This window comes from Accipiter gentilis, chromosome 19 (assembly GCF_929443795.1).
Source record: "Accipiter gentilis chromosome 19, bAccGen1.1, whole genome shotgun sequence".
Taxonomy (NCBI): domain Eukaryota; kingdom Metazoa; phylum Chordata; class Aves; order Accipitriformes; family Accipitridae; genus Astur; species Astur gentilis.
This window is the reverse complement of record NC_064898.1, coordinates 26,181,864-26,200,510: the sequence shown is the minus strand read 5'-3', so window position 1 is coordinate 26,200,510 and position 18,647 is coordinate 26,181,864. Positions and strand designations below refer to the sequence as shown.

Sequence of the window (18,647 nt, the reverse complement as noted above, 5' to 3'; positions counted from 1 at the left end):
CCTGATGGGCCTTTCCTTCCTCTGTGACTGCCTAAAAAAAGGTTAAAACGACAGAAGCAGCAGCCTGTTAGGAGACAGGCCGGCCCTCGAGCTGCGCTCCCCTCACACCTGGGGCGGCCAGCCACAGTGCCATGAGGGGAGGGCATCTCTACCGCCAGAGCGGGCCTCCAAGTAGCAAATCGGGGTGAATTATCTTGCTGCCAGCTCCTGTGCCCGTTTATGCCGGTTTTATAACAGTTTTAATGGAGACCGTGGACGTTCACAGCAACCTGACAGGTTGGAAAACCCCACTGACAGCGGTAGGGTTCAGCCTCCCCAACATGGCGGCGCGCCAAGGCACGGGGAAGACTACATTTCCCATCGGCCCCCGCCCGCCGGCCCACGTGATCCTCCGGCCCAATGGGAAGCGGCAGAAGGCAGATATAGCCCTCCCTCTAGGGCCCGCTCCCTCCTTTCCGCCGGGCGGCGCGGCTCAAGATGGCGGTGCAGATCTCCAAGAAGCGCAAGGTGAGGGCGGCGGCCCGGCTCGCCGGGGCCGCGGGGCACTTCCATATCGGTGGATTCGCGCCGGGGGCGGCCCCGAGCGTCGCCGGGGCGGGGCGGCGGCGAGGGGATGGCGGCGGATGCGGGAGGATGGCGGCGGATGCGGTTCGGCGGCCCGGCGGGGAACATGGCGGCAGCGGCGGGAGGCCGGAGTGAGGGAGGGCGCGGAGGGCCTTGCGCGGGACCCGGCGGGGGGAAGCCATGATCCACCCCCCCAGCTCTGCTTGGGGCTTGCACAGAGCTCCGAGCTTGTGTGCAGAAGGGAGGCAGGCGGGGGCTGTGCTGAGGGACGCGGAGCGGTGCTGGAAGCTGATGAACTTGCTTGGTTTTCCTTGTGGGTTGTTTTTTTTTTTTTCTTTAGTGGGACGAGTTTGGGTTTAGTGACTCCCTGGTTCTGTGGGTCAGAGGGGGCGGGAGGGTGCAGGGCTCTGCCTGTCGTGGAGAGGGAGGGAGGGGGGCTTGGGGCCTGTGCGCTGTCAGGGTGGGAGTGGGAGCCCTAGCAGCAGGCCCCTGTGGGGATGGTAAAGGGTTGGGACGCACACACACACACACCTACCCCGTAATTATTTTATATAAATTCATACCGAATCAAAGTGCCATGGCAAGATGTAGCAGCAAGCTATGATTTCAGCATGGAAGTGTGGCTGTAGCGAGGTGTGGATCAGGCAGTGGGGTAGGCTCCTGCTAGAAGTGAATTGTCTCTGGGAACTTCAGCAGAGATGCTTTTATTTCTCGCCACTGCTGCTTCCTCTCCTTGTGGGGAGAGACTGGCAGTGTGCAGGGTGGGTTGCACCCAAACTCAGAATGTGAAAATCTTGTGTTCAGGTTGAGCACTTGAATAGAGCTTGACTTGGTCTGTTTGTTTTTTAGTTTGTCGCTGATGGTATCTTCAAAGCTGAGCTGAATGAGTTTCTGACTCGTGAACTGGCTGAAGATGGGTACTCCGGAGTAGAAGTCCGGGTCACTCCAACCAGGACTGAGATTATCATACTTGCCACCAGGTAACTGAGATGCTGTTGTTGACTCACAGGTGCTGTGCACGGCTGTAAGGGATGCTGCTGCAGGCTGAAGCTTAAAGTGGTCCATATTAGGGGAAACTACTTGAGAAAGAGATCTTGAAGTGATCTTTAGTGATACAGCACTGTTACAACCCCTCAACTAAGTTAGATGCTCGGGCTGGAAGCTCTTTGGGATGGTTACAGGCTCAGACCTGGAGACACTTTTCTAAGGCGTACTGTGCTTTTTTTTTGCAGAACTCAGAATGTCCTGGGCGAAAAGGGACGCCGCATCCGGGAGCTGACAGCTGTCGTGCAGAAGAGGTTTGGCTTCCCTGAGGGAAGCGTTGAGGTAAAAGTGTCTTGGTTAAAACAGTAAGTGGTAAGTGGGTTGTGTAGTTAATTTGTGTACTGTCTGGATGTTGTCAGCCGAAAGGCAGTTTGACTTGAAGATAACTTGGGGCCTGTTTTACCTATTCTCACAAAACCCTCTTGTACTGAAATACAAAATGCTTTGCTGTGTGTGGTATTTTGAGCACTGTCACTTCAGCTCGTTTTCTCTGATGACCCAAAAAGGAGGAAGCAGATAAAACTTTTTAAACATACCTGTAATGTTTTGTAGAGAATGTCGCTGTCCCGATACTGAGGTGAGAAGCTCATCTAACAGCATAATGTTTGGTATTCGTGTGTTACCATTACCCTTATTGTATTCAAAATGCTTCTGTCCTTACAAAGAAATTCTTTTGGTGCAGAAGGATCTTTGAGATTTTTGAGTATGATACTGTAATGAAATAGACAGTGTAAGTGACACACCAGTTATTTCTGGTCTTTTAATGTTTGAAATCTGTACCTTACTAGTACTTTCCTCTAAAACAAATTGGGGGGGATGGGGAATGTGTGGTCTGGTGTGGTGGTTGCATTGATTCCTGCTTGGCCAGTGTTGCTCGATCCCATTAAACAGTGAAGATTGCCGATTATCTCCAGCAAATGCTTAAACACACTGAATGGCACAAACGCTCACAGAGCGCATCATGATTTGTCAGTTCTAGGAATATCATGTGCGTGATTTTGAATGCCTGGTTCTTCTGAAGTATCAGACTTTGGTCTCTTGGAAATGTTAGATTTAATACACCTCACTCTCCCAGCTTTCAAAAATCAAACCTTTTCTTAGGTTTGATTTTAATACTTAAGCAGACTTAATGTAACTGATGTGTTGTAAAAACTGTGTCTCAAGTGAAGTTTTTGTGATCGTCTGGATACCTCTCTCCAGTGATACTTAATGTTCTGGGGCTGTTTGAAGCAGCAGCTCTTGGAGACTGCAGCATGGACGTTTTAATAGTCTCCTGACTTTCACTGGAGTCTCATCACTGTGTCTCAGCTCTGCCTGGAGTAGGAGACAGGCGCTGAAGGACTTACGGGAGTGTAGTGTCCAAGGAAAAAACTTCTGCATGTGAATGGGGAAGGACTAACTGAAAACTGTCTTGAAATACAGCTCTGTTTCTGAGTTTACTTCTTCTCCTTTGTAGCTCTATGCTGAGAAGGTGGCCACAAGAGGTCTGTGCGCAATCGCTCAGGCAGAGTCCCTGCGGTACAAGCTTCTGGGAGGTTTAGCAGTGCGTCGGTGAGTAGAGCAAGTTGGATGTGTTGGCACACTAAGGAAGCATGGGATTCCAATACCATTTCAAAAAACCTCCTTGCCGGCTCATCTTTAGTTTGAATATTTAACCTAGTAATGCTGCACTTGGAGAGGGCAGTTTATGTTGATAATTCTACCGTATGGAAGCTTTTTGTTTAGTCCCTAGTTACCTTTGATAGTAGTTGTTAGAATGTATGTCAGACATGAAAGTTGTAGTCTTAGAGTAGATCAGATTACAAGTTGTCTGACTGGTGTGCTTAAAGCTTGCATTTATTTCTTTGTGAATAAATTGGTGGAGGAGTGAAATAGAATTTCATGCCTTCTGGCTGAATTGTAGTTCAGGTGACAGTGGCCTTGCTTCTCAGATCCCTTCAGTGATGATAAGATGACGAGTCAGAAGTGGGTGGCTCTTGTTGCGGTACCTCGGCAGCGTCATGTTCTGTGATGCTGTGTGTGGTTCTTCAGCAGGAGCATCCTGTCATCATTGAATGATTTAGAGGCATTTGTCTGAGAAGGGATGGGAAGCTGCACTCCTGACATGGGTGTGTTGGCCACCTTCAGCTGTGGAGCTGCTTTTGTGTCACAAAGACTGTGTGCTTATCACTGTTCCCACAACCTTACAAGGACCATAAGTCACAGGGGTTTTCTTAGGCTGGGTTTGACCGCTAAAACAGTGTGAAGATTTTTGCTGCTTTGCATAGCATTGACAGGGTGTGCGTTCGGAAGGCTTCTCACAAACAGAACTTGAAGTGTGATTGTCTGTGCTTGAAATTGGTGTAAAATGCCTCCACGGAGCCACGTGGATTTGGCAGAGTGGGAGTAATGCTGTGGCTGTTGCTGCTCTCTCCCTGCAGAGCCTGCTATGGTGTCCTCCGCTTCATCATGGAGAGCGGTGCCAAGGGTTGCGAGGTGGTTGTGTCCGGCAAACTCAGAGGTCAGCGTGCCAAGTCCATGAAGTTTGTGGATGGCTTGATGATCCACAGTGGAGACCCAGTGAATTACTACGTTGACACAGCTGTGCGTCACGTCCTTCTCCGGCAGGGTGAGTGGCTGGGATACAGATCCCTTTGCAGCTCTGTTGGTTCCTTCTATCAGTGCTTCAGAGCCAGATCTCAACTCCTGGCATCCCGTGCCTGCAGGTTGGAGGTTTCCCTCTGTCACCTGGGACGGTAACTCACATGATTTTGATGCACCACTGATCTTGCAAAGTGGTTCGGTTGTGCTACCGGTAGTTCTGACTCTGAAAATCTCTTGTTCTCTTGGGCTTTTGCAACTAAGCTCTCGCTGTGGAGTTTGCACATTACATCTGAAGTAGAGCTTTATTTGCATTTATGTGAATGGGAAATGGAGAAGGGGCCATGAGCACACAGCAGAATTTTGTGTAGTCATCCCAGGTCATCCACTTTTCTAGTGGTGGGGATTGCATGTTTTTTCCAGTTGAGAATGTGGCTTTAGATTTTCCAGATACTGTCACTTGTGTCCTGTGGCCTCTGAGGTTGGGTAGCAAACAACTTGAAATGCATATTGATGGAGTTTAAGAGCTGCTGGCAGTTTGGATTCTTGGCTCCCAGGGGTAGGCAGACAGAACACGGGTGCTACAAGACCCATGAAAAACCAAGTGTCAGACAGTTTTCCCCCCTAGCTGTGACCTGGCAAGTCTTCCCAGCTAAACTAGCCAAGCCTGCTGACACTTGTCCTTCCCCCTGGTAAAACACAAATGACTTCTGCATCTTAATTGGCTTTGGGTTACTTAATTGCAGAACACCTGATATAGGGATACTAGCATAGACAAAACTATTCTCCGCCCTCCCTTCGGTGATGATACGATGACGAGTCAGAAGGGATGTCCTTGTGTCATTGCAGCCTGTTCAGTGCCATGTTCTGTGGTGCTGTGCTAAGGCTGCCTTGGGCAGGATGTCCTACTCATTGGATGATTTAGAGGCATTTGTCTGAGAAGGGATGCAAAAAACCCAGTGCAATTTCCTAGGAAAGTGAGCTGAGTTATCTCAGGAAGGACAGGGTTTAAAACCAGGCTTAGCATGATTTAAGGATATAGCACATTTTCAGTGTATTCCCAGGCTGCAGTTAACAAAGGCAATGAATTGGATAAAGGTAAACACGCTGATGTAAATTCACAGTAATTAGATTTTTAAGCTATAGCCCGTTTGTGTCAATCAGCTTGCATCTTCAGTGTTGTCAGGAGATGTTTTTGGTGCAGATAGCATATTTTGTGACCTTGGGGCTTGTCCCTACTGAACGTGTACTTGATCTGTGTCTAATGAGCGTGTCTGTGTTACCCTGTCACTCTTCACAGGAGTACTGGGCATCAAAGTAAAGATTATGTTGCCGTGGGACCCGAGTGGAAAGATTGGCCCCAAAAAGCCTCTGCCAGACCACGTCAGCATTGTGGAACCCAAAGAAGAGATCTTGCCCACCACCCCCATTTCAGAGCAGAAAGGTGGCAAACCAGAACAGCCAGCTATGCCTCAGCCGGTTCCCACTGCCTGAGGAGTAAGTGCCTGCGTGTGGTGGGAGGATCCATGTGGAAAAGGTGTCATGTCACCAAAAAAGCTGTACGGTAGCTGGGATACTGGGAGGAAAAGCTGCTGCATTGTACCAGGCGCAGTGATCAGCTGGGTTGGGTTTAGAGTATTGCCCTGGATGAAGGGGGCATGGTTTAAGGCACGCTGCAAACTGGCTAAGTACACCCTCCAGTGAAGATGAGATGACAAATCTGAAAGGGAATATGCTTGTCCAAGTGCCCTATTCTGTGTTGTGTTCTACAGCATGGATTTGGGGACCTTGGGTCACAATTTGAGTGACTTAGAGGCATTTGTCTGAGAAGGGTTCAGTGCCTTGGATGTTTTCACATTGTACCACCTGCTACCAGCGTGCAGTTGACAGCACAGGGTATATATTCCTCATATACCCCACCCTCCATGGGATCCAGTTTAGGATAGATTTAGAAGCCAGTAACGTTAAGCACAATGTGTAGGCTAGTTTCATAAGTAAATAATAAAGGTTTGAAATCCTGTCTCCCTGAAGGAGTAGCTTCTAAGAGAGAAATTGATAGCTTGAAATTGTCTTGAGACCTGCTCTGGGTTGTTCCCAGTGAAAATGTGCAACTTGCTGCTTTTAAAAGTTTTGCTCGCTTTCTCCAGTTAGAGCAGCAGGAGGCACAGGGCCTAAGGCCTCTTCCAGAAGACTTCCTTGGCTTCCAGTGAGAGCCCGGCTGTGGTGTTCTCTGACTGAAGCTGGCCTCGTGTGAACAGGGAGAGTTCAGGGAGCTTGCAGGGCCACAGTGAAAGAAGGGAATCTGACTAGCAAGGTCTGTTCCTGTGGGCAAAAGGGGTATCATTGGCTAAAATGCAAGAAGTGAGAGATGCCATTTAATTTGAAAATTTGGAGCCTGTTTGTTCATTTAGTGTTTCGGGTAGGAGAATGGTTATGGGAAACGGTTTGCCACCATCTCACTCAGTATTTTGTTTTTTGTTGTAGGGTTTGTAACATCTGCAGCCAGAAGCTTGACTGTCCTGAAAACATCTCTTAATAAAATCACAAAAGACAGTGTTTGTGGAGGTGCTTTTTTTTTGCAAGATGTATTCCAGGAAAGCCTTGCTCCCACCTTTGGTATGGAAGAAATTCTGTTGCATTTCTTCCAGCTTGTGTTACTTACCCTTTTGGAGTGAACATACCAGATCCTGATCTAAACAAAGTGGGGACAAAATGCTGATTTCTAGGTAAAGCTGGAGCAGCAATCCAGTGTTTAGAGGGTCATGAATAACACCCCATGATCTGGAGTAGTACTGGTAACTTTTCACTTGCATACCAGTCCCTTTCTCCGAGTTTTCCAGGAGGGGGAGCTTTTTTATCAATGTCTGAAGCAGTTGCAGTAGTTTATACCTTTCTGGCTTCAACTGAAATATTACTATGTTCTACTAAATACTTTTTTCACCTCTGTGCATCCACGTCCCTTGTCACTGAAAAGACATTCACTATGTGACTTTCAAGGCTATAGACCATATGGGAACATTATAGCTCCTGTTAGGGTCAGGTAACCTTAGTCGGTGAATGTGTGGGGCGAGACAAACTTCTGAGTAGGTATTTACACATTGGTGGGCGGGGGAAGTGTACACTCTGGATTTCAAACCATCTGTCCTAAGCTTTGAGATGGTAATATATTTAAGCAATTGGGGGGGGGGAAAACTTTCCTTCCTTTGAGGCTTGAGTAGATAGTCCATTAATTTGTCAATGTATTAATAATTGGCTTTAATGAGCTGTATGATAACACAGGTAGATCCTGAAGTTGATAATAGATGACAAGGCTGCTTAAGCTATTGAAACACGTAGTCTGTAGGTGGGATGTGTTTTCACTTCTGTTCCATTGCTGTATGAATTACTTTTGATGCTCTTGTCTGCTGCGGTCAAACTAAAGCCTCGTAGCTAAAGCAGTGAGATTGAGCATTTGGTTAAGTTTCAGGCAGAGATACTAGTTCTGCCAGCTCCTTTCCCAGTGTGTTTTTCAAAGTCTGATGCATAATGGGAAGAGACTGTTGGGCACATCGCAAGAGATCACATGCACAAGATCAAGGCTTTGTTTTGTTTGATTTTGAGAAACTCAGAACCTGTTTGTTACATTAACAAAACTTGTACAAATCTGCAAAATTTGTTGCTTAAGAACAGCTTTTACATCCAGATTTCGATTTGCAGGAGCTAGGCAGGCACTGTACGAACTGGAATTTCAAACTGACGGTGTCAGGAACTGGTCTGTCTGGCAGCGTGTGTGGATGTGTGAGCCTCAGCCTTCCTGTTCCCAGCTTCTCTGGCAGGCCTCCTGGAAACCCAGCCAGGCAGGGTGCTGGCCGGGAAGCTGGTTAAGTCTGTGAGAAACGGATGTGCCTTCTCAGGGTGTCAGAGAGTGAGTCTGGTTTCAGGTTTCTGTGCACATCTTTGAGTGGAAAGCTTTAAAAAAAAGTTATTACATGTTAAGTGTTAGAGTAAGTAATATCAACATTCATTTTTTATTTTTTTAAATATAAATTTGAATTTGGAATAAAAAAAGTGACAGGCCAGCTTTGCCACTTTATAGGAGCAGGAAACGTATGAAAGCTGGCAGGCCTGAAGCAATGTAAGAGTGACACACAGTGCAAGGCCTTGCACACTGTGTCTAAATTCTTAAAATGTCCTAATATACTAGACGATGATCAGCTAGAAACTTCTCCTGCGGTCCTCCAGTGACGACTGGCTTTCCTGGAGATGGCTCAGTTTCTTTCTGGTTTAAAGCCTTCCAACCTGGTCCATCAGCCTATTAATCTCACAGTGCCAATTACTGATAGAATCAAGAGGTGTTTATAGTTTGCTTTGTATGTAAGATCAAGAGATGTGCAAGCAGTGTGTTTAAGAGTGGTATTGCTGTACCTCTCTTCTTGCTAGATCCATCATGTTGTGAGAAGTTGAGGACAACATCAAGGATTACCGCTCTGGTGAGACCCTGCCTGTGGTTCTGCGTCCAGCTTTGGAGTCCTCAGCACAGGAGAGACATGGACCTGTTGGAGCGGGTCCAGAGGAGGCCACAAAATGATCCGAGGGCTGGAACACCTCTGCTGTGAGCACAGGCTGAGAGAGTTGGGGTTGTTCAGCCTGGAGAAGGCTCTAGGGAGACCTTACTGTGGCCTCCAGTACATAAAGGGGGCTCGTAAGAAAGATGGGTACAGACTTTGTAGTAGGGCCTGTAGTGATAGGACAAGGGGTGACGGTTTTAAACTAAAAGAGGAAAGATTCAGACTAGATAAAAGGAAATTTTTTTACACTGAGGTTGGTGAAACCCTGGCACAGGTTGCCCGGAGAGGTGGTCGATGCCCTGTCCCTGGAAACATTCAAGGTCAGGTTGGACGGGGCTCTGAACAACGTGATCTAGTTGAAGGTGTCCCTGCCTATGGCAGGGGGTTGGACTGGATGACCTTGAAAGGTCCCTTCCAACCCAAACCGTTCTGTGATTCTGTGATTGTCCCATAATGGTGCAGGCTGGCATATGTGAACTGAATACCTTTCTAGCACGCATTGGTTGGAATATGCCACCACCATGAGCTGTTAGAAGAAGTTGCTAAAGGAGGGGTAGGGGGGGTCATTCACTTCCCTGTGTCTTGAGGGTGCTGTCTTCCCTGGGATGAAAAACACGAGTATTTAAAGCTGTTTGCAAGATGAGCTGGGGGTAGGATGAGCTCAGGAGCTCTGGAAAGCTTTTAACTTGCAGTATTGCTATTCTAGGTTGATGGTGTTCCTGGGCTGCTATGGTTGGTGCTGGAGATGGCTTCTGTAATTTTGTGCAGTGAAAGACTCTGATCTGGCAAGCAGCTGGTGCTTTTTCAGTCTGTGAGGAGCTCCACACGGATGTGGGTGCCTGTCCTTCCCAGACGTGCTATTTTGGCTCAGGGAAAAGGGGAGGCGAGATGTCTGTAGCTTTAGTTTTGCTTGTGACTGAGCGGCAGAAAGTTAATCCCTTCCCAGAAGTGGAAGGACATGGGCCAGCAGGGTCTGACACTGCTGGATTTTCCAACTGTGGAAGTCATATTTAGCTGTATGGCTACGGCAATGGTGCAGGTTCTTGCAGTTCCTTTTCCTCCTCTATTTCCTTCGATTGGATCCCAGCTAGAGAAGCTTTTGAGTTGTAGGGTCAGGAAGGCTGATCCCTGCAGCTAACAGCTCGCTTTTTCTTCCTACGCTGCCATATTTTAACAGCCATTTACTGTTCTGTTAAATGTCAGAGGAGGGCAGGGCAGTAAGTCCTTCACCTGTGAAGCATTAAAGATGCTGGATACTTGCAGTTTCAGGAGAAAAATTTTAAAGTGAAGTGAAAAGCTGACCTGCTAATAGCAACAGACATGTCATGAGAACCCATCTGTTGTGTATTAAGTGTAATTTTTGTCCATAATTAACAGATTAAGAGATGTGTATTGGATTTAAGGATGGCAAGGAACCTCCCTAAGCTCTTTTAAGAGTATTTTGCCTCTACCCAAACCCTGCAAGTGACTGTGGCTGCCGGAGGTTCATTGAAAAAGTTTTATTGCAAAATTATACAACTGTCATTGTGTGGTACAAGAACAGACAATAAAAGCCATCAGATGCCTGCATCCACATGATGCAAATTATTCACAATATCCCACAGTGTGTTCTTGCTTTGCCCACCCCTTTTACCCACCCACCCCCCATCCTCCATAATGTGCTACAGCGTGTGGGTTTCAGTGCGCCGATTCAGCGGGTAGTGTCTTCGCATACACACTGGGCTTTAGGCTTCCTGTGCATTTGGGTACATCCTTGTGGATTGCCTCCTACCTCCCAACACTGTGGGGAAAGCACCTGGGAATATGATCTGGGAAGAGGCTTAAGGACAAGAATCTCCCATTCCGGCCGGCTTGGATAGAAATTAGGGCAGATGAGCTTTTCTGTGATTGTGTAACCTTGCAAACCTGGAGAAGGCATGGTCAGGTCAAGCTGCCGTATTTTTGACTATAGAAGACACCCAATAAGAGACTTTGTACTCGTAACTTAATAAATAAGTGGAAATAGTCCTGTGTATGGTCTGAAAAAATGCAGTATTTGGCTTCTATGTAGCAACCTGACACAAAGCACATTAGCAGGGAAATAAAAACAAACAAAAGCAATGCAGTGACTGTCCTTACTGATTTCAAATAACTGGCGCTTAGATTGTGACGCACAGATTTCTCCCATTTCAATAATCTTGTCCTTACTTGCTTTATGATGTCTCAGTGCAGAGCAAGGCTTACCTGACGCATGCTTCAATGCTCGTGGGATCGTGTCAGTTACTTCTTTGAATAGTACTAACCTGATGATATCCCTTGAAGAGAAGATAGCATTAGCCTCCAAGTCTAGGCTGGAGCAGGCTGTGAAACTTGCTAATTATCAGACATAAATACGAGTATAATGATAAATACATTTGGTTTTCCGCACGCCCTTATCCAGGTCAGCCAACAGGGAGCTAAAGTATCATGGAGGAGAGGAGCTTCAGAAAAGGGTCATTAGGAAGTCAGGTAACGGCAGCTCTAAAGCTTTGTATTTAAACAAGAAAGTGGAAGTGAACCTGATCCACCCCCCCCATGAGAAGCCCACAGGAGTCCCTTGGTCTGCTACGGGAGCTGATGGGTACCAGCCCTAGTCAATAATTGGGAGACCCTTTAGAGTGGTAACTCTCTCTTTCCCAGCCCTATGTGCTGATGCAGAAGCACGAAGAGTAGTGGAGTCCCTCTGCCTAGTACAGCGTGTTTAATTCCAGATGTTGGCCCAAAAGCCCCCTTCGTGATCCCGAGGGCCATTTCTGTCATGCAAGAGTGTTGAAGGGACCTCAGGTTTATCTTTCTAGAAGCCCATCTGCTCTTTGGCCTCTCTGTTGACACCCCTAAGCCACTTACTTCTCTGTGAAGCGTTGAGCAAAGCTGCGCTTGGCTTTGCAGCGAGTGTTCTACCTAAGGAGCTGATGACCCGTTGCAGCTGAAGCATCTAACGAACGGTCACGCAGAGCAGGGTTAGGCAGGACAGAAGGGCACAACTCCGTGCAGTCTCTGCACTTACGTGCTGTCACAGTTCTGCTCTGCTCCCAGGGCCATAGAGGGGGCTGGACTGCAGGATTGGCCCTTTGTGCTCTGTTATACACCGCTGAAGAGAGAAGCAAGGAACAACTGCAAAGCGACCAGAGCAGCTCTGGTGTGGTGCCGCATAGCGTCAAAGGGGGAGAAAAGTAAGTGGCAGAGTTAAATGTGCAGAAGCGTTTTGAGATGGAAGGGTGGAGGGCTCATGCCTTTGCAGGGCTGATGGTAGCAGCAAGGTACTTAGCAGGAGGCTAAACTCTAGTGTAGGGAGGAGCTAGGCATCAGCCTGAACATCTCAGCTGAGAATGCCAGTAGCTGAGACAGTGCATGCCGGTTCCCTTCCACTCCTGGTGACCCTCTTGTGCCAGGCTTCCCCGTTCCTCTCTGGAGGTGGGTTTGTGCAATAAGTATTTTGGGGTGAGGTAAAGTGTATGCTGGTTTCTCATCACAATGCACCCTGGTCTGAATAGCACCCATAGTTCGAGAAGGATACAAAATAGTGTTTCCCCTTTTTTGAAATCCCCCACTAAAAAACACACAAACCAAAGCTCTGGGGAAAAAAAAAAAACAAACCCTAACTACAACTCATCACGCATCTTGTCCCCTTTGGGCCTCACGAGCCTGCCAATGAAGAGAATGGAGTTGGTTTTACTGTCCTTGATCATGAAGATGAAGGGGTGGTCAGCATAGAAGAGCCTGGGGTTCCTCATCTCCTCTCGGCCGTAGATGTCAGCATCGTAGGGGTTCCCTTCCGTGTCCCATTCAAGAGCAGCGGCGTGGAAGACGTTGGACAGGTAAAGGTCTTTCTTGCCAGAGATCTTTGACAAGTCAGCCTTGGTTTTGTCAATGGCTTCTGTCAGGCCCAGATCAGCCAAATGTTTCTAGGAGGAGAAAAGAGGTCAGCAACCCTCCCAGAGATGACACAGTGCAATCCTTTCCAGCCATGGTTAGGCTAGCCGCTGGAAAAAGGATGACAAGCACAGAAAAATCTTCCCACTATCTTCTCTCCCACCCCAAAGAACTGCAAGGCCCAACTGTTTTCTTTAAGGACCAACTTTACCTGAAGGTCGTGGCTGACTTCCAGGACGACCTTAGGCAGCGAGATGGCCACTGATCTCTTCTTCATCTTGCCAGCCCAGACCTTTAGCTGCTCCCTGTTCAGCAGTTTCTCAATCCTCTCCAGAGGCTCCACGTGGTTTGGCATGATAAAGATCATGCTGGAGAGCTTGTGAGCAAGTGGCATCTCTACCACCTGGAGCTTCTCTGTCTCATCATCATAGTAATTGTAGAGACCTTAAAATCAGAAGCAGGAAACGGTAAGATGAGGGGCAGAGGCAAAGCTACCCACAGCCTTGTTGAGAATTCACGCTGGGCTTTCCCTGACCAGCAAGGGAAGCGGGTCCGAATGCTGTTTCGGGAACTGGCCCAGCGCTACTGGAGTTGGCAGCAACTCAAAACTGCGGCTTTCATTTGCGTGATAAGCTAGGATTTATTCCTAACAGCCAAGCACCCAATAGGAAACATGGATTCTCTCGGCTCACAGAGAGATTGAATCAGCAGAACAAGCGCACCCTGCTTTGTTCTCTCTCACTTAATGCCCGTCAGGCAAAACAATCTTGGAAGCAGTTGGTGGAAAACTGGGTAACGGAGCAGCAGCAAGCATAACTCCGGTTGGTCTTGACGTGGGGCAGGAGGTTTGCAACTTACCTGTGCGATGCATCATAGGAACTCCCACAGTGTAGGAACGGGTCACCATGAAGCCACGGTTGTCCACCATCTTATGGTGGAACTTCTCATCCCAGTGAGCTGCAGGAAAGAGAAATTCAGATTGTAAGAAAAGGGAATGGGTGGTAATCTCACGCACAGTTCCCAACTACTCGCTCTGAAAAAAGAGCGGACCCAGGGTTTGTTCACCTTCCCATTTGGGCTGCTGTATTGGCTCAGGCTAGGTTTTGGGTCACTTGTATCAAGAATTGAAGGTAGAACTTACGCTTGAAGAACATGGCATTGACAATGAGGGCCCCATCGGTTTTCTCAACATCTTTCGTGACCTCTGGGAGTTTCCCGTCCGTGGTCTGGGCTGCCCACTCATTAATGGATTTCAGGGCGCTCCTCTTGTCTCGGAAGTTGATCTTGGAGTGCTCGTAGTTGTAGTGTTTCTTGCTGTTCTTCACAAAGTCATCGGCGAAGTTGATGGAGGCAGGGCCGTACAAGCGGTTGCCGATCTTCCAGGTGACGTTGCGGGCTGTGCTGTTGCTGACCTCGTTCAGGAGCTCGGACAACCCGCTGTGCACGTAGTCGTCATTCAGTTTGTCCGCGCTGAGCACTGCCTTGGCTTGGGAGGCGGTTGTGGCTTTGCCCCCGAGGGACACGAGGCCGAGGGAAGAGGCCACGACCACGGGGGACAGCAGGATGTTCTCCATGTTCTTGTCCTTCGCCATGGCATGGTAGAGGTTGAAGGCCAGCGTTGTGCTGCGGTCAGCCAGCGTTGTTGCCTTGTCGCTCAGCTTTCTGTCCTCCGACGGCACGGCCGCAGCGAGGCCGCAGAGAGCGAGCACCAGAGTAATCCACATGGCTTCAGCGGCACCCAACACCTCCGAGGACCTGCTGGGCAAGAAGAGCTCACCGTCAGCACGATTGATGCCCTTCCTGGAGCATTCAGAGACCCCGGGGGCTCTTCCAGTGAAACCCACTCCTAGGCTCCAGTGATAGCCAGAGTACGTGCATCAACGCTTCGCTTGGGGTACAGCGATCCCAAGTCCGCGCGGGGCTTTCCCCTGAGCAACAGTTCATCTTCAAGAGTCCAGGCTGCACTCTGGCACGCAGAGCCTGTGCATTTTGAATGAATGCTTCCTTTTTAAGCAATTTCACTATATTACCGTATGTTCACGTACAGTAAATGACTTAAGGAGGGGCCAGGGAATGGAAGCAACAGATATTTCTGTCCCCAGAGTAGCAGGTCAAACCTCTGCCGCGGTGGGGCAAAAGCTAAAAGTAGGATGTTTCTCTTGCCCAAGGGCCATGTAGCACAGTGCTGCCTGTCGATCTAGAGGCTACTGGGGTCAGTGTACGGCAGGGATCGTCCTCTCTGGGGACCCCAGCTCGGTACCCAAATGCTCAGCTTTCTAGACACTAGATGGAGCACATGAGCTTCCACCAAGCTAAATCAGAGGGGCCGCTTGAGAAGATCCAGCACTGTCTGGTCAGCTTCGTCCGACTTAAGTTTTGTCTGTACAGCCCTGCCAGGGAGATTCCGGGGCAGAGGAAGGTGGTGGAGCCCTCCTTTCGCCCAGCAGAGCCCCCTCCCGATACGTTCGTGCATTAGGTAGATGCATCTCTTTACAACGTAGGTGCACCCATCCCCGGCGAGGGCTCTGAGCTACTAGCTTTGATAAATCTGCAGGCTGACCAGTCCTAAATGCCGTGCCTGAAAGCTCTTTGGAGCTCATCCCGCCTGCCTCGGAGGCTGTGACCTGTCCCCAGACCTTCCCTCCCTCCCGACCTCACGCTGCTCACAGCAAACCTTCCTGACAGCAGATCCTCAGGGCTTAAATTCCACCCTCACGCACGAAGCGAGCTTTTGGGCGAGCTTTTCCTCGACAAGCTGCATCATGCCCAAGGCTACCGTGAAGTTCTGATCCTCGGTCCTCTCCTCCCACCCTGCTCCTGGCCAGCCTCAGAGGCTGCTTCTCGCATGCGGCGACAAGAAGGGGCTGCAACGGGGCAGCTTCAGGGTTAAAGCCAACAGAGGAGGAAGCGAAGGGCCCGCTGGGATTACATATGGAAGGAAACACGCACACAGCCCGAAGCGAAGAGTGCGCAGTTGCGCTAGGGACCCTTTGCCAGGCTGGGAATTACGTAGCCTCAGAGAGGGAGGCAGCTTGTATCCTAAAATCCTTTTGGGAGCAAGCCTTCCGTTGAAGGGAAGAGCCATCCCGGCTACCTAAGAGCACGGATTTGTGCAACGGGCTCAAAACTGCCCTTGATGCACTTTTAAGGTGCAGACAGCATCGGGTGCGGCAAGCATTTAAAATCTGAGGGTTTTTCTTTTGGGGTTTTTTTTTTTTTCTTCCCTTTAATTTCTAAAGATACCTTGAAACTGTTTCATAGTGAGGTCAACGTTTGCCTTTTTCATTCTGAAAAAAAACAGATACATGGAGTAATTCTCTTGCGAGCAACGGGCAGCCCACACCTCTTACATCCTCAGCTTAAAAAAAGTTCATTACTTCAGAGACTGGTGAGAAATTTGTCTGGGTGCCCTGGGCTGCGACGAGTGACGCAGCCTGCGGCGGCGAGACAGAGAAATTTTGCCCATCCTTGGATTACAGCTGAGATTACCGGTGAATTCATAACCCAGGGTGAAATTAGAGGGAACGTAGGGGAATGCGCAGCCGATAACATCCTCTCTTGTGTTTCTACGGCCCAGCCCTTCAAGGGGACGCCCTGTGCCAACGTGGCATTCCGCAGACCTCCGTGGGGCCGCTCAGGACCCTCTCTCCTGGCAGGATTTGGAGGTACCATCGCCCACGACAGCCGGCCAGAGGCGCGCACCCCTTCGAGGGCTGTATCTCTCCCAGGACCGAGACAAAGCCCCAGGATGGAGACATGCAAGCAAAAGGCTATTTTCCACGTCGGCGGAGGGTCGTGACACTTCAAGGCAGGCAGAAGGGCAGGGTTAGTCGGTCTTGTCGGGGGGAGCCTGTCGTGAGACCCCCCCCCCCCCTCCTGCGCTGGGCCGGTGCCCAGGGTCCCGCAGGCTCCCAGGCTGGGCAGGAGCAGGGGCTGGAGGCTTTTTTTCTCCATCCAGGGCAGCTCCGGGACCACTTAGACCAAGTTGGTGCTTCCCTTACCCCCCCCCCCCGCCCCCCCTCTTCTTTCTTTACCCCCTTAAAATTTCTCCTGGGGGTAAAACCAGGGTGCGGCTTCACTGCAAGGCGGGGGCTGCTCTTTTAATGGCTTTTCTCAAAAAAAAAAAAAAAACCCACACAGCCAGCTTGTGGGGCAGCCTGGACCCGACCCCACTTCCAACACAACCCCCTTCTTCCCCATGCAATACCCCCCCCCCCCCCCCCGCCGCCTTCCCTGCCCCGGGGGGGGGGTCAGCCAGGACCCCCCAAAAATACAGGCAGCCCGCTGCAATCTCAGCTTGGCCACATCCCTGCCTGGCAGCGCTCCTGCGAACCCGGGCTGCCCCCGTTTCCCCCTCCCACCACCCCTTTATATAGATATATGTATTTTTTTTTTTTTTTTTTTTTTTTTTACCTGCGGGGCTGGGGTGCTGCTTTGCTCGACTCCCCCTGTGCACCTCACGGTCCGGCGGTGGGGGTATATAAGGGGCCGGGGAGAAACTTCTGGAAAGTTGGGAAAAACCTCGCAAAAAAAAAAAAAACTCCTGGGGAGGGAGAGGAAGGGGAGGATCCGAGGAAGCATTCCCTGCCTCTCGCCAATAGCAGGGAGCGCCCGGCCCCGCTGCTGCAGAGCGGAGGGGGGGTCCGGGGGGGGGGGGGGACGGACGGACGGACACGCGTGGTCCCTCCTTCTGCCGCCAGCCCTTGCGGGAGGGCTCGGGGGGGGGCTTTCCCAAGCCCAAACGCTGCTTTTTGGATTTTTACGGGGCTCTGGACCTTCTTATCACCGCCCCCACCCCAGCACCTCTTGGGGCTGGGTGGTTGTTGGTGCGTGAGGTGGGGGATTTATTTGGGTTTTGGTGGGTTTTTGGTTTTTTTTTGTTTTTTTTTTTTTTTTTTTTTTCCCGGGGTGTCATCCTCTGTGAGGTTAGGGGTGTTGGAAAGGGTTTCAGGCAGGACCGGAGCAGTTACAGGCAGCGAGTTTTTAATGTCTGCACCTGGTTCAGGCCATGTCTTGCCCTTCCAGCACCTCAGGGAGGCCTAGAAGAAAGCTGGAGAAGGGCTTTTTCCAAGGGCATGGAGTGATAGGACAAAGGGTAATGGCTTTAAACTGGAAGAGGGTAGATTTAGATTAGATATTAGGAAGAAATCCTTCGCTGTGAGGGTGGTGAGGCTCTGGCACAGGTTGCCCAGGGATGCTGTGGTTGCCCCATCCCTGGCAGTGTCCAAGGCCAGGCTGGATGGGGCTTGGAGCAACCTGGTCTAGTGGAAAATGCCCCTGCCCATGTTCTACGTCTCTGTGATTCTATGTTCTTAAATGCCCCCCAGTTCGGTGACACCCGAGAGGACCTGTATTTGCTTTGCGGGGACCTGATGGCCAAGTTACAGGCAGTGGGAGAGTTTCCTCATATTGCTGTATCCCACAGAGACCGGTTTTCCATCCGTCTCCCCCCCCCATACTAAAACCCCCTCTTTTTCCCCCGCAGCTGGGCTGCTGAAGTGGCGAACATCACATCTTCCATACTTCCAAACCTCCCCTGCACCCTAGGTGTGAGAGCAGCAGGTCGGTTGGGGGCTGTTCTATATCGTAGTGTAACACCGTGGCAAAATCCGCATGTCTGGCAAACTTAGGCAGTCTAGAAAGGCGTTATGGCTGCAAATATCCGCAGCCCCAAAGTAACGTCGAAGGAGTTAAACGCTCATGCCGCCCTGTGCCAGACTGCCTGGCTGAGAGCGCTTGCAGCGAAGTTCTGCGCTATAGAGAAGTTTCGGCGCTGAGTCACAAGTATTGAGCACCACTCGGTTTCAACCCTGTCACATTTTAAGCAGGCATGGGATTTTTTTTTAATGGCAAACTGGGATATAGTGATATGCTAGGTACCACCCCGTGACTAAGCACCATCCTCATTGGTGGTTGCCACATTAGCAGAAGGATGCTGCATCGTTGTTTAACTGATGTCTATGTCTTACCTTGCTTCTAATCACCATATAATTTCAATTGCCCCCCTCCTCCCTGGTTTTG

At 49.8% G+C, this 18,647-nt stretch overlaps 2 protein-coding genes and 3 non-coding genes across 7 annotated transcripts; 4 read left to right on the top strand and 1 right to left on the bottom strand.

Moving 5' to 3' along the window:
* The first annotated feature begins 396 nt into the window (after positions 1–396).
* Positions 397–6,741, top strand: RPS3 (ribosomal protein S3). The gene is made up of 7 exons (XM_049822979.1): positions 397–507; positions 1,414–1,544; positions 1,797–1,890; positions 3,065–3,159; positions 4,029–4,216; positions 5,489–5,685; positions 6,673–6,741. Exons 1-6 carry the CDS (start codon positions 478–480, stop codon positions 5,680–5,682), a joined length of 732 nt encoding a protein of 243 aa, XP_049678936.1. The 5' UTR covers positions 397–477; the 3' UTR covers positions 5,683–5,685; positions 6,673–6,741.
* LOC126048532 (small nucleolar RNA SNORD15) lies at positions 3,544–3,690 on the top strand. Its single transcript, XR_007508887.1, has one exon. It is a non-coding gene; the product is annotated as a small nucleolar RNA SNORD15 (small nucleolar RNA).
* On the top strand, positions 4,985–5,132 carry LOC126048521 (small nucleolar RNA SNORD15). Its single transcript, XR_007508876.1, has one exon. It is a non-coding gene; the product is annotated as a small nucleolar RNA SNORD15 (small nucleolar RNA).
* LOC126048534 (small nucleolar RNA SNORD15) lies at positions 5,884–6,020 on the top strand. The gene has a single exon (XR_007508889.1). It is a non-coding gene; the product is annotated as a small nucleolar RNA SNORD15 (small nucleolar RNA).
* A 3,478-nt stretch (positions 6,742–10,219) lies between the features above and the next one.
* On the bottom strand, positions 10,220–17,158 carry SERPINH1 (serpin family H member 1). 3 transcript variants are annotated; one of them, XM_049822957.1, is made up of 5 exons: positions 17,040–17,158; positions 13,768–14,381; positions 13,485–13,583; positions 12,838–13,070; positions 10,220–12,658 (listed from the first exon to the last, which is right to left on the bottom strand). In XM_049822957.1, the coding sequence occupies exons 2-5, from the start codon at positions 14,348–14,350 to the stop codon at positions 12,356–12,358; spliced, it is 1,218 nt and encodes a 405-aa protein (XP_049678914.1). In that variant the 5' UTR covers positions 14,351–14,381; positions 17,040–17,158; the 3' UTR covers positions 10,220–12,355. The 3 variants fall into 3 exon arrangements, with proteins under 3 accessions (XP_049678914.1, XP_049678915.1, XP_049678917.1); XM_049822958.1 differs by having other exon boundaries at positions 13,768–14,384; positions 17,040–17,144; XM_049822960.1 differs by lacking the exon at positions 17,040–17,158 and adding an exon at positions 15,870–15,892.
* Positions 17,159–18,647: the final 1,489 nt, after the last annotated feature.

Coding starts and splice junctions, on each gene's coding strand:
- RPS3 (XM_049822979.1), top strand. CDS start 478: ATGGCGGTGCAGATCTCCAAGAAGCGCAAG. Junction 508..1,413: donor AGATCTCCAAGAAGCGCAAG/GTGAGGGCGGCG, acceptor TTTGTTTTTTAG/TTTGTCGCTGATGGTATCTT. Junction 1,545..1,796: donor ATTATCATACTTGCCACCAG/GTAACTGAGATG, acceptor TTTTTTTTGCAG/AACTCAGAATGTCCTGGGCG.
- SERPINH1 (XM_049822957.1), bottom strand. CDS start 14,350: ATGTGGATTACTCTGGTGCTCGCTCTCTGCGGCCTCGCTGCGGCCGTG. Junction 13,584..13,767: donor CAATGCCATGTTCTTCAAGC/GTAAGTTCTACC, acceptor TCTTTCCTGCAG/CTCACTGGGATGAGAAGTTC. Junction 13,071..13,484: donor TCCTATGATGCATCGCACAG/GTAAGTTGCAAA, acceptor TCTGATTTTAAG/GTCTCTACAATTACTATGAT.